The sequence below is a fragment of the Priapulus caudatus genome, unplaced genomic scaffold (assembly GCF_000485595.1).
Source record: "Priapulus caudatus unplaced genomic scaffold, Priapulus_caudatus-5.0.1 Scaffold183, whole genome shotgun sequence".
In the NCBI taxonomy this organism is placed as follows: domain Eukaryota; kingdom Metazoa; phylum Priapulida; class Priapulimorpha; order Priapulimorphida; family Priapulidae; genus Priapulus; species Priapulus caudatus.
Window position 1 is genome coordinate 248,144 of NW_014577244.1, and position 13,479 is coordinate 261,622.

The 13,479-nt window shown below is 44.5% G+C and overlaps 2 protein-coding genes across 2 annotated transcripts in view; both read left to right on the forward strand.

The window, feature by feature from the left end:
• Positions 1–13,479, forward strand: part of LOC106806873 (phosphatidylinositol N-acetylglucosaminyltransferase subunit A-like) — a 16,135-nt gene that overhangs the window by 1,470 nt on the left and 1,186 nt on the right. Inside the window, exons 2-11 of the mRNA XM_014809010.1 lie at positions 8,289–8,445; positions 8,799–8,921; positions 9,324–9,499; positions 9,775–9,890; positions 10,341–10,448; positions 10,789–10,895; positions 11,146–11,228; positions 11,825–11,910; positions 12,349–12,532; positions 12,792–12,891. Coding sequence (XP_014664496.1) covers positions 8,289–8,445; positions 8,799–8,921; positions 9,324–9,499; positions 9,775–9,890; positions 10,341–10,448; positions 10,789–10,895; positions 11,146–11,228; positions 11,825–11,910; positions 12,349–12,532; positions 12,792–12,891 — 1,240 coding nt within the window. The remainder of the gene's footprint in view (positions 1–8,288; positions 8,446–8,798; positions 8,922–9,323; positions 9,500–9,774; positions 9,891–10,340; positions 10,449–10,788; positions 10,896–11,145; positions 11,229–11,824; positions 11,911–12,348; positions 12,533–12,791; positions 12,892–13,479) is intronic.
• On the forward strand, positions 5,711–7,191 carry LOC106806874 (UPF0536 protein C12orf66 homolog). Its single transcript, XM_014809012.1, has one exon. It carries the CDS (start codon positions 5,804–5,806, stop codon positions 7,130–7,132), a length of 1,329 nt encoding a protein of 442 aa, XP_014664498.1. The 5' UTR covers positions 5,711–5,803; the 3' UTR covers positions 7,133–7,191.

Here is a 13,479-nt window from a genome sequence, read left to right on the forward strand (position 1 = left end):
GTTAAAAAGCCCGATAATTTTGCGTTTTGCGATCCATTTTTCGTGGGGACAGGTTGCAGTTGGTATTTCCAGCCGACAATGTTCTATAGCCCTGCGGCAGTCAATGTACGCGGGCTATAGTACTAGAGCTAAGGTGGCGGTAGCTAGTTACGTACTAGTAGAGATGTAACCTGCATGATACAGGTGGTTCCGGTTCCGCTTCACTACACTTCACCGCCTGTACCACTTGCGTCTTCAACCCGCTTCGCGAAGCAAGAAATCATTGCGCCCAATCAGAGAGCTGTAACGGGCCAATCAGCCAATCAGCGAACAGGCTTTTGCCTGACGTCATTTCCCAAGTTATTCAAGTTGCCTGATCGATAACGAGGCTTGCGAACCGCCAGGGTTGAGCTCGCGTACAGGCGGTAGATAGTGTAGTGAAGCGGAACATACCGCCTGTATCATACAGCTTAGTAGAGATGTTGACATTGTTCAATTTGTTGTGCCCAAACTTGGAATCTTGCACAAACTTGGAATTTCAACGCATCCGCAGTTTGGGCAACCAATCTTGAGGTTGGGCAAACAGGTAAACAGAGCTTGCACAAACCATAGCGCAAACATATGATTATTAGGATTTCAAATGTTATATCATAACTATAAGGTCGTATACCTTCTTTCCTTAATCAAATGTGTTTGGCACCTTTGTATAAGTATTAAATGATTATAATAAATAATTGGATAAATATTATATGAAATGAATCTCTTCCTAGTTTACACCACGCACACCACACACTCGCTATGAGCCACAGGCACTTGAAGCGTTTCAATAAAATATAAATTATAATGCTAAGTAAATACGAAATCTATTTACTACCAAATTCTTAATGTTTCTATATACTCTCTTTCACCTATTATTGCCGGCAGTTTCCTGTCAATTCCGTCCAAATGTCCCTACGTGCAACCATACCCTGCCGGCGCCATTGCTCTCGCGCAGGGCCGTAGGTAAATTTTGTAGAAGGCAAATGTTGTGAGTTAAGGATACTCTCCACGTTGTGCATGAAATTTTATCGATTTTTTGTTTTCAACTTTATTCGATGGCTAACCACTATGCGCCAACCTCTTGTACAGTGCTCATTTAATCATTATAACGGTAGCACTGTGAACTGTCGCGACCGGCGTTTTTGCTTCGCCCGTCCGTACATGCTGTAGTGAGGCCGTTCCAGCCTGCGGGGCGCGGCCGCGGCTGACGTCAACTGACGTCACAGACCACAATGATACAACCAGCATTTCAGCGATATTCACTGAGCCAGTTATCGCATCAATATTCAGGAGTAGATTAATGAGGGAATTCTCTATTATCTACTCCTGACAACATGCAAACCCTGCTTAACAGCTGTACTAACTATCCCCCCCCCCCAACGACCCCCCCCACCTGGATCCAATTAAGTATCCCACAGGAGCCTAAAATAGTTCTGCACACCTTCGGCAAACCGCACGGTAGCCATTAAGGTACGCAAGGTTGTTGACAGTGACGTCGAGGCCAGATGGGGCGTGTTCGCAGCCATTTGCAGCGAATGTCCGTCGGTTCCGTTTGGGTACTTCACGGGCCGCCGCCGACCCTCGTAATTTTCTCAAGATTTCTCAAGGTGCATTGGAACATTTTACGCAATTTAGTGGTAGTCAGTTATGTCATGGATCATGTCGCAGTAAGGTAATGAAAATTAGATTATATCACATATGTTCAACGACAATCTTTGGGCAGCACAGGCGGTCACATTCATTTGTGAAAATAGAAAACCCGTCATTTCTCCGTTTGAATTCTGACATGAGTAAGCCGACTGTATAAATGGATATTTCTCTCACGTCTGTGATTACAACTACGAATAAAATGTTTTAATTTAAAGCACCTCGTTTTATAATGGTAACGAATATTGTGGTAAAAAAGGCGCGTCAGGCGATTGGTATTAAGTGCGTACTTATTTAGTTATCGCCTGCTTTAATTCGCTAAAATTTCTATTTTAACATCCACAACTTGATTTTTAAGCAGTTTTTTTTTCGAGTTATTCTCGTAAATATGAAAATTAAAAGAAAAAATGCCTGGACGCGCTATTTTGGTCGCATATTGTGGCATTAACGATGTGGCAAGGAAATTTTTGTATCCTCAGCTCTTTCTGTAATTGAGGACAATAGTCCAAAATACCCATTTCTTTAACAATAAAAATTCAAAATTTGTCGTGGGAACCACTAATTAGCCGTGCTGGAAATTGTCATGAAGATTTTTTGGGCGTGAGCATAAGAGAAGTATCTCCTAATATCAAATAATAACACAAGTGATTTGGATTCCGATTCATTTGCCAGACTAAACGTCTTATCTTCCACTTAGAGCAATACTCCGTGCACCAACGTGGAGAGTGAATCCCTTAAAGAAACAAGGCAGCGAACGATGCCAATAGGGCGTGGGGGTATGGGCCGCGCTTAATTTTTTTTTTCTCTTGGAGAAAATTTGCGTAGGAGGCAGTTCCGCTTGCGCTCGGCTATTTGCCTAATGGTAAGCTACGAACCCTGCTCTCGCGGCTGCCACTGTTTTTGCACGCACTTACACTAATATAATATAGCAGTAGATAAGGCGGGATCGGCACAACAGTTTGCCTTGACGCTGCGCTGGATTTTCACGCTTTCAAACAGGCACGAAAGTACACATTCCAAGCAGCTGCCATCTTTGTTTCTATGTCAATAACAGTGTCACAGCTTATCATATACAAAACAGTACTGTCCATCTGTTCGTAACCGGCGCAGGCTGTGTCACGCGAAATCACACAAGAGCTGACACAAATTCTCCCGGGCAGCCGCCCGCCGGATGGCATGCGACCCGGCCGCCGATCACCGGCGTCGCGAAGCTTGCCCGCATAATGTAAATGGCTGTCAGAATCAGGGCTATATATAGACTAGAGCATACGTGCCCACCTCGATTACCCATCGAGTGAACTAAAGGCTAAGCCGAGAAGGTGGGAGCGAGGAGAGGATGGTACTCTGTTGGCGCGGGACGCCGGCATATTATTACCAACTTCCGTACGAGCCTCGTCATTGGAACGTCGCAAAAACGTTGCGGCGTTGCAGCGCAAGAATGAAGTCACAAAGAGCGCCGGTAGGTGTTTCCTGATTCTGACAGCCATTTACATTACGGGGCAAGGTTCGCGAACGCGAGAATTCCGTCAGTCTTTGTGTGATTTTGCGTGACACAGCTCGGTTACGAACAGAGACAGTATGTTTTTATAACAAGTGAACACTGTTATTGACATAGAAACAAAGATGGCAGCTGTTGGATGTGTATTCGTGCTGTGAAAGTGTGAAATCCAGCGAGCGTCGAGCGAATTTTGCGATCCCGCTTTCCTACCTGCTATATATATTAGTGTAAACGTGCAACAGTGGAGCCGCGAGAGCAATGGCGCCGGCAGCGTATATAGTTGCACGTAGGATTTGGACGGAAATGACAGGAAACTGTCGGCAATAATAGGTGAAAGAGAGTATAGAAACATTAAGAATTTGGTAGTAAATAGATTTCGTATTTAGTTAGCATTATATTTCATTGAAACGCTTCAAGTGCCTGTGCTATGCGCGGTTGTTGAATCACAGACTGTTTTCAGTTTGCCCAATCTTGAGATTGGTCAGCCAAACTAGGGAATCCGCAGTTTGGGTAGCGCAATCGCTGTTGTATAATAAAGTTTGGTTACGACAGAGACACAACAGTCAATGGTTAAGTATGCACAGTGACAATCCTAGGCGCACCCTACACTTTCCGTAGTACTACAGCTACTAAGCTAGGAATGGGTGTCCCTATGCTGCTAGTACTAGTAGTGATACGACAAGGCTCTGCCCAACAAAGCTCCACTGTGTCACTGACACTATATCCACTATCCAGTGCAGTGGACACCGACAAACTTGTACGACTACGAGAACATAACATTCAGAACCGTCTACGACTACGTCTCGACCACAGGCACTTGGAACGTCTCAATAAAAAAAAGGTAAATAAACACGAAATCTATTTACTACTAAAGTCTTAATGTTTCTCTACTCTATTTCGCCTATAATCACCTGTAAATGCCGGTCAAATGCTCATCTGCAACACACAAGTACACCGCACGCTAGCTGCTGCAAACTGACACATAAATATATACCTATAACCTATATATTTATGTGTCAGTGTGCAGCAGCTAGAGTGCGGCGGCCAGCGTGTGACAGTGTGTCGCAGATGAGCATTTGGACGGCATTTACAGGAAATTGTCGGCAATAATAGGTGAAAGAGAGTAGAGAAACATTAAGACTTTGGTAGTCAATAAATTTCGTATTTATTTAGCATTAGATTTTATTGAAACGCTCCAAGTGCCTGTGGTCTCGACGTAGTACTAGAAGCCTGACAGTGACACCCCTAGTTCCATACGAAAAACCGTGTAGCTTAAAAAAAACAGTGAAATGGAGTTGTTTTTGAAGTTTATACAAATGGCAAAATCCATACTTGCATTACTGCGCATGCGCGAGAACTAATACCACAAGGCTGGCGAGAGTGTATGCAAATCATGCATAATTCAAACAGTAATGGTGACCTTGTTCGAATTTCTCCCTTATCAAAACTCAAAAATGCTCGCTGACACGTAAATTCATACTTGGCAATAGTGCACATATGGTTAATAACATCGTGGAAGTACAAAGATGTAGTAAAAGCCATCAGCAGTTGGCTAGTGGTACATTTTGTTACAGCGCTTTGTTAGCTACCGGTACAAGGTTTGGTCGCTACGTTCGCTTGTGACCTTCTCGCCTCGTAGTGAGAAGTGATAACGTAACTTGTGGCTACTAGTCTGGGTACATAATACCCGCACGCTCACAACTGTGTCAAAACTACCCGCAATTTACTTTCTCGCTTCTGGCTAAGTGGCAGTTATGGTGTTACAAATCAGAATCAAAAGTCTAAATATACATCAAAGGTAAGTATGTATGTCATGATCAAGGGAACTGCATTGATAAACAAAATACTAGTAAGTTAATCACCAAATGCAACTGTAATACATTGGTTGCATCTTCCTTAAACTGGCAAAAATGATAAAAGTTATAGCAGTTTATTTTCTGAATATTTATGAAATAACATTGAGAATATTAAAGGAAAAAATGAAGATTTTCATTTAAAAAACTTATGGATTACTCCATATCCTATATAAATAAATGATTCTGTCAAAAGTAAACTTTCAAACTAAGTCGTAGGATTTTGCTTTATCATTGCAGGACCTGGAAGCTAGTCTACAAGGATCATACTGCAGTATGAACGCAGAAATTGAAATTCCGTACCCTCTAGAAAAGTTTACAGAGGCCGAACACCTTTTCAACTGTGGCAGACGAAATGAAGCATTTACTGAGTACAGTGCATTCATTGTGACATGTGAACAAGCAAAGCGCAATGCGCAAATTCACCCGAAGCTATCTTCTGTACAAGCAGAACTTGGCGATTGTCAATTGCTCAAGTACTTGGCACTGGCTTATAACAATAGAGGCTACATCAGCTATCGACTCGTGAACTTTGATGATGCAATAGCAGACTACAGTCTTGCGATCGATTGTGATCGGAATCTTGTGGTGGCGTGGTACAACAGAGGTCTAGTGCACTACCGGCTAGGAAGGTTTGACGAAGCGTATTCCGATCACCAGCGAGCGTTAAAACTAGACGAGAAATTCGAACCGGCGAAAGACTTCCTGTGGCGGATCGAAGCCGACCGAACGCTACAGTTCGCAGGAGCGCGGAAAGCCGACAGGAGCGGCGAAGCGTGAAATCGCGATGGCGACCCGCGAGCAGGCCTTCCTCGAGACGTTCTTCGTCGCGATCAGTCAGTTTGCGTTTGACAAGGCGAAGGATCTCGTCGAGAAGGAGAAGGAGGCGTACCGCACCTACGTCGGCTCGACGTGGTTCCAGTTCCTCATCACGCTCGTGCCGTTTGCGCAGGCCGAGAAGTCGTACGCGTGCCTCCTGTTCCTGCTGCGCCGCGGCCTGTTCGGCACGGGTCTCGGCACGCGCGACAGCGGCGTGCGCGCCGCCTACGACTCGATCAAGACGGAGCTGCGCAAGATCGAGGACGCCGGGCGGCAGCTGGCAGGCGGCGGCACGAGCGTGTCACTCGAGAAGCTCGTCTCACACCTGTGCGGCCAGCTCGGCCACCTGGTGGACGCGCGCGGCGACGCGATGGACTTCTACGAGCGGCTGCACGCCGTCGGCTCGCAGCGGCAGCTGAACATCGACGAGATGCTTGAGCAGCTCACCGCGCTCACCGCCGCCCACCAGAAGAGCTTCCACCACCCGCTGCTCGGACCCGTCAGGTCGAGCTTCCACCTCGAGATGGAGGTGCTGCGTAACCTGCTGCAGGCGCAGCTGCACATGTCGCGCTGGCGCTTCCTGCCGTCGCTGCTGTGTCTCAACGACGCGCACGCGAAACTGGCCGCGTGGGGCCCCACGCTGCAGCACAAGGAGGTGTCGACGTTCAGCTTCATGGGCCTGTCGCCGCGGCACACTGCCGCGCCCGTCCTCTACGACTGGCTGCGCTCGTACCGCGCCACGCTCGTCTCCAAGTTCACGCTCTACTTCCACGAGGTGCTCGGCAAGCAGACGGCGTCGTCCGAGATGAAGCTGCTGACGGCGCGCACGTCCGTCGACTACCACGCGAAGATCGTCTCGTTCCAGCGCAAGTCGGACGCGTACAGCGTGTCGCTCGTCTTCGACACGCACGGCGCGCAGCCGGCGACGTTCGACGGTCACGGCTACCACCACCCGGCACGCGTCGCGCAGCGCCCGCTTGGACTCGACAGCTTCCCGGCGATCTTCTTCTACCCGCCGAGCGAGAAGCCGACGGCGCACTGGGCGAGCGTCGTGCGCATCATGACCGACCACAAGGCGAGCGAGCTGAGCGGCATGGACCGCGTCGTGTCGTTCTACGACCGGCACGTGCAGACGACCTACTTCATGATGGCCGCCGAGGCGCACATGACGCTCGTCGTCATCTTCGACTGCAAGAAGTCGGAGCGCGACTCGTACGTGACCAACTTCATCGTCGACATGTGCGGCAGCCTGCGCGGCACCAAGCTCTTCGCCAGCCTGAAGCCCGGCGTCAAGTAACGCGGGGTGGCGGTCCGGGCCAGGGTTGAAGGCGGGGTTCGGGAAGAGGCTTGAGTGGAGGTGGGGTGGTAGCGAGGGTGGGGGGTGGAGATGGGGGGCCGGGGAACTCGGCTAGGATGTGTGGCAGCAAGCTGTTCATGAGCAAGAAGCCTTGTGTTGGAGAGATACAAAGGCTGCGGGGAAAGTATGCCTGGCAGTGGCAGCCGGCCGGATACAGACGATAAATCTTCTGGTGAACATGTGATGCTCTCTGCAAAAATTTCTGTGAAAATGTGATGCTACCCACAGAATTTTTGCCGTGTGAAAATGCACTGCTTTCCATGAAAATTTGGCTGTGAAAATAAAATCCTTCACGCTGTATGTTTCCTGTGAAAATAAGATGTTTGCTGCAGAAATTTTGCTGTGAAACTAAAATGCTTCACGCTGTATTTCTCATGTGAAAATAAGATGTTTGCTGCAGAAATTTTGCTGTGAAACTAAAATGCTTCACACTGTATTTTACCTGTGAAAATGAAATACTTGCTGCAGAAATTTTACTTTGAAAATATGATGCTTTCCACGAAAATTTTGCTGTGAAAATTATGCACGCAATGAATGTTTTTACATGGTTTAACTGAATTGACCATTTCCTGGGTCTAGCAAAATTCAGCTAAGTATGAGATTGAATAAGTTGTTATTTTCTAAGAAACCAACTGTTAGTGTAAGCTGTTATAGAATCGGTGATAATGAAAGAAAATTTGAGAAAATTTGTAACAGTCCTGTTGTTAATTGATCTTAAAAAAACCATTTGCATAAAACAAAGGCTGTTGTTTGGTATTAATGAGGTTGGACTGTGTATGCTACTTTTTCTCATCCAGCTTGCAAATGGTTGCTGTTGGTGTAGATGCATAATAATAATCCGAATGAAAAATTTTTCTTCACAAATTCTTATTTTCTTCCGTAATGCATGTTTTCACGAATTTAAATTTTTAATACAACATAATAGTATTGTATGATTAACATGTTTGTCTGTTTTACCTAAATTCTAGTCTCTTGGCTCACAATTGCACACCAGATGATGAATAACATATATGGTATTTAGGCAGGTGATAAGCTATTTGGGAGATGATCCACTAATTTAGTCGTTAATCATTTGGTTGCATTTCTCTCATCTCAGCATGGTGTCGGACTTTTTCTTCCCCAACATGGGAGGAGTAGAAAGTCACATTTACCAGCTCTCTCAGTGTCTTCTTGCCAGAGGTCACAAGGTCATTGTAGTGACTCATGCGTATGGTGACAGGACGGGCGTGCGTTTCCTGACAAACGGGCTGAAGGTATATATAATAACTAGCAACACAATCTACACCTTCATAAATACACATTAATCTAGTATTTGTGTTATGATCCACTTACACTTTTTCCCATTTGTTCCATTTCGCTGTTATCCATGACTACACACTACTGCCTTTCCCAGGCATACTTTGGCATTGGTGTATCGTCCAGAAATATTATTGACATTTTTTTCCTGGAAATACTGGGTCCAACTACTGTCTTTCTAGAAATACTAGACTCGTCTGTCATTCTGAGAATTTCTATACTATAGATACTACAGTCTTCCAATTGCCTTTCATTTAAAATGAGTGTATTGAGATATTGAGTGGGTGCGATTCTTTCTATTTTATGCTAGGTTTATTATCTACCAATAAAGGTTTTCTACAATCAGTGTGTGCTGCCAACCCTCTTCACAAGTCTCCCTTTGATCAGAGAGATATGCATTCGTGAGCAAGTGACAGTCTTACATGGTCACTCGGTGAGCATGCTTCGATACCTTCTGTTGTAACGTACACTTTCTGACTGTGAGATGGCTATATGTGTCCGTATTTCAGTCAAACTAGCTCTTTATTGGCATGTCCATCTTAGAAAGATTGTTGATAGTACTAGACATGAGTTAAGTAGAGTTAAGAAGACTGCTATAAATGAACGTAGCTCGGTATGTAGGGCTGGATGGCGTGTTTTTGAGGCATTCAACTGTTATTCCTAAGTATGTTCTAACGAAGCTCTGAACTCCCAAATTAGTATGGCATTGGTATGACTAAACTCAATTTATAGCACATTCCTATATTAATACCTGCTGAAGTCGAGGTGAGCTGGCATGTGTTTTAGTGGTAATGTCTACGTTCTGTGAGTGAGAGCCACCTGTCACTGCTTTCAGGCATTCTCAACGCTGGCGCATGAGTCAATGTTCCATGCGCGTCTCATGAACGTCAAGGCTGTGTTCACCGACCACTCACTATTTGGCTTTGCTGATGCCTCCTCAATCATCACCAATCAGCTACTAAAGATTGCGTTGGCAGGCTGCAACCATGTGATATGTGTTTCGCACACAAGGTACGCATAATTATATATATATATGTGTGTATAAGTGTAGTAGGGGAGTGATAGGGATGCGAATATCAATTGATTTCTATGATAATAGCAAGTTTGTATCTTTCTAAAGATGATTTTTCGCTTGTGTTCCATGTTTATTTGTTCATCTAATGTAGTGTCCGTAATGTGCAAATGTTCACCAGTAAATTTTGTATGTGAAATTATCTGAGAACTGCAAGTATTTGCAGCACTGAGACTTAAATAAATTCTCAGTGTGAATATATGTCTGTTTTCAGCAAGGAGAACACAGTGCTGAGAGCATCGCTGAAACCAGAAATGGTGTCTGTGATACCAAATGCAGTAGACTGCACTGCATTTACGCCTGATCCCTCACAGCGAGACAAAAACAAGTGTAATTACCACAAAAATTGAGGCCATATATGGTATTGTCTGTGTTTGTGTGGGTTATCATTACCAAGGGTGTGTGTGTTTCACTTCTATCCTTGGCTTTTACGTATCGGGTTATCGGATAGAATGAAATTGGTTTTTGGTAGCCGTGGAATCCTGTGACTCCTGTACTGTCTCTCTGCATGTTGAGGTGTTTGCAGGTAGATATAGGTGTGTATCACTTAGGGTAAGGTGCATGTGATAAACCACACTACTAGAGGGCAGCACAATCAGGTGCGCGGTCTATCATGGTTATTGCAATAACAACTTTAAAACTAGTAATCGTTATGCTGTTTCTTGACATTCATAGAATCAGATAATTATGATTGTTTCTTCACGTGCAGACCGTTCTGAATATCTACTTATTCTGGCTGCAGTTTTCATGATTGTACGTGGATGAATGTTTTATTTGCAGTGACCCTAGTGGTGGTAAGCAGGCTAGTCTACAGGAAGGGCACAGATCTACTTGCAGCCATAATCCCAGTCGTATGCAGGAGACATCCTGATGTGCAGTTTCTAATCGGTGAGGCATGGGTTAAGTAAACAACATGAATTGTGGTTATATGCATTGGTATACATATTGTGAGGGTTTGATGAAGACTTGCAGAAATATGCAGTATCTTATTGCTGTTATCGTAGCTATACATTGTAGCTTATAGATATTGGGATGTAGATTCGTGGCAGTTACAGTGAATGTAAAGAAAGTTAGAGGTCATTGGCATTGCAGTTTTATTTCAAATGCATGGACAATGAAGAATTAACTATAATTTAGAAGGCAGTGTATTCAACTAAATCACATTTTCAGCTTGATTAGTAGTTTGTATGAAGGGGATAAGATTGTATGATATTTCCATCTATGACAGGAGGTGATGGGCCAAAGAGAATCGTCCTAGAGGAGGTTCGAGAAAGGCATGAACTTCATGACAGAGTCTGCCTGCTTGGGTCTCTTGAGCACAGTCAAGTACGAGAGGTTAGTGCGAAACGTTACTTTTTCAATGTTTTACAACGTAGGTACACATTTATTCACATATATCCACCAGGTGGCAGCACTTTCTATACTAGTAATGCTGTGCTTACTTGTATTTTAGAACACAATATTCTTGTCTAACCGCATCTGGGAACGTTTATAGCAATTGCCAATAGCAATATATTGAAACATTTCTGTTAAATTGTAATGGTTAGTGTGGAAGTACAAGAGAAAGGCTATTAATTTCCTGTAGGTGCTGGTAAAGGGCAGTATATTCGTGAACATGTCCTTGACAGAAGCCTTCTGCATGGCAATCGTCGAGGCAGCCAGCTGTGGGTACGTTTAGTTTTCGTATTGCTAGCAATTATTCAAAGTGGTATGTTTATGTAGAATAGGTTTAGATACAGCTAATATGCAGATGCAATATATTCTAGAATATCAGATCTAATGAAAACAGGCCAACAAGTATAAATACAACGCTGAATGTTAAAATGCTGTTGAGAACCAAGTTGTACCAGCTGTCACAGAAAAAAAAGAGGAGGAGAGGAGAAGACCAAATTTGGATTAAGATGGATGCCGAGTTAAAGTGAGAGTGAGGAAGTGGGAAATAGAAAATGAAAAGAGGGAGAGAAAAGAGAGAAAGAGAGATACGCACGCACGCACGCGCGCGCACACACAGAGGGAGAGAGGCAGAGATAGAGAGACATAGAGAGAGGGAGGGAGAGAGAGTGTGTGTGGTGAGAGGGGGAGGGAGGAAGGGAGGGAAAGGGTGAGATTGTTATATTACTGTTGTAAACATAGTCCAGTTTCCCTGTCCATGTTTCAATTGATAAAACATTAGTTCTGATGACAAGGCTTGAATATAGCTCATTTGTTAGTTGTTGCCTCTTCCCACTACGTGACTACAGCATTACTGGGTTACTTACGTTTAGCCTGCAGGTTGTGAGCACGCGCGTGGGAGGAGTGCCAGAGGTTCTGCCACCAGATCTGATTCGACTCGCACAGCCGAACGTCACATGTAAGTATGCGAGTAATTGTCATCATTTCAGTCAAGGACTGCTTGTCCAATACAGGGTGTCCAGTTTCAACTGCAAGAGAGAAGTCTGGTTGCATGGTGCAGTGAACACTGGGAGATCAACTCAGCCAGAATGGGTGGCATACCCTGATATCCCCAGGTTCCAACATGGGATGTCATCAGTTAACCCACCACAGAACTAGTTAAACTATGTAGTGCTATATGAAAGTAGATAATTGGAAGCGAGCTAACAAATTACAAATGGAAACCAGGAAAGAAGTATGGGAGCTTGTGCAATAGCATACCTAAATGAAATATATAGATGAAAAGATAAATATACAAATAATGTGCGTGCGTGTGTGCAAGGGTGCACGTCTGTGCACAGATGTGTGCTGAATTATGTATAATATAAAGGCTCCGTAAAGAATGGTTGCTTTGCAGCTCTTCTAGCTGAGATAGAATCAGCTATAGCCGACTGCCGGAGAGGCACCAACCTAGATCCCTATGTCGTCCATGAGCGCGTCAAGGCTCTGTACAGGTGGCAGGACGTGGCACAACGCACCGAGATTGTATATGACTCCATCGTAGTCAACCCTGAAGCTACAATGGAAGATAAACTACGGAAGTAGGTGTACGGGCGCTTCACTCGGCATTGGCTGTCAATTACAATGAAAGTCTGTTACAGCATCATGAATATGGCCAAAATGTGCCACCTGCCATTTCTGAATGGTGTTTGACAGTAACATGCACTCGGTACTTATTGGATTTCCCTGCTAACTTCTCTGGGTTGCAGATTTTAACCAAGTACCGTTATAGTGCTCATATATTTTTTTCCTGCATTTCTTAGTGGTATACTTAAATAAGAGCACGAACTTCTGTTTTAGGTTGCACAAGATAGGCCCTATAGTTGGCTGGATGGTCATATTACTTGCTGTGATCGATTTATTCATCCTGTACATTCTAGAGTGGTGCAGACCAAGAGAGGTAAGTGGTGCGACGATGTAGTTATATTACCCATCATTCATGAAGTGCATTTGATTACTGCGGTATAGTATGGCTCATAGGGTTTATGTCCTCCAGGGTACTATCGGAGGGTTCCCTGGGTACGGTTCGATATATCGGAACGTACCCTGGTAACTATCTGATATGGTTAGGGTTAGGGTTAGGGAGTAGGCGTAGGCGAGTCCCTAGACTCGTTAGTGGAGTAGGCGAGGTACGGTCCGGCATATTAGATAGTACCAGGGTACGTTCCGATATATCGAACCGTACCCAGGGTACCCTCCGATAGTACCCTGGGGGACACAGACCCTCTCAGCTATAGTATGATTCTGGTGCTCACAAGTGTTCAGCTGAAAAAAACCATTACATTCCATTAAGATTATGAATATAGAACCAAGACCCATTCTGTTGTAACAGTGCCAAGTGAGCAAATAGTAAAACACGAGTTGTGATGGGATTATATCAATTGTTTACATAAATGAGTCGATCCTTATATAAGCATTTTATGATTTCAGCATTAATAAGTATTCACTTCTATCACTGTGTCCTACTAAGTGATTCCCTGTTGACAAC

Excerpts from the sequence above, each read along its gene's own strand:
- LOC106806874 (XM_014809012.1), top strand. The coding sequence starts at position 5,804 with ATGGCGACCCGCGAGCAGGCCTTCCTCGAGACGTTCTTCGTCGCGATC.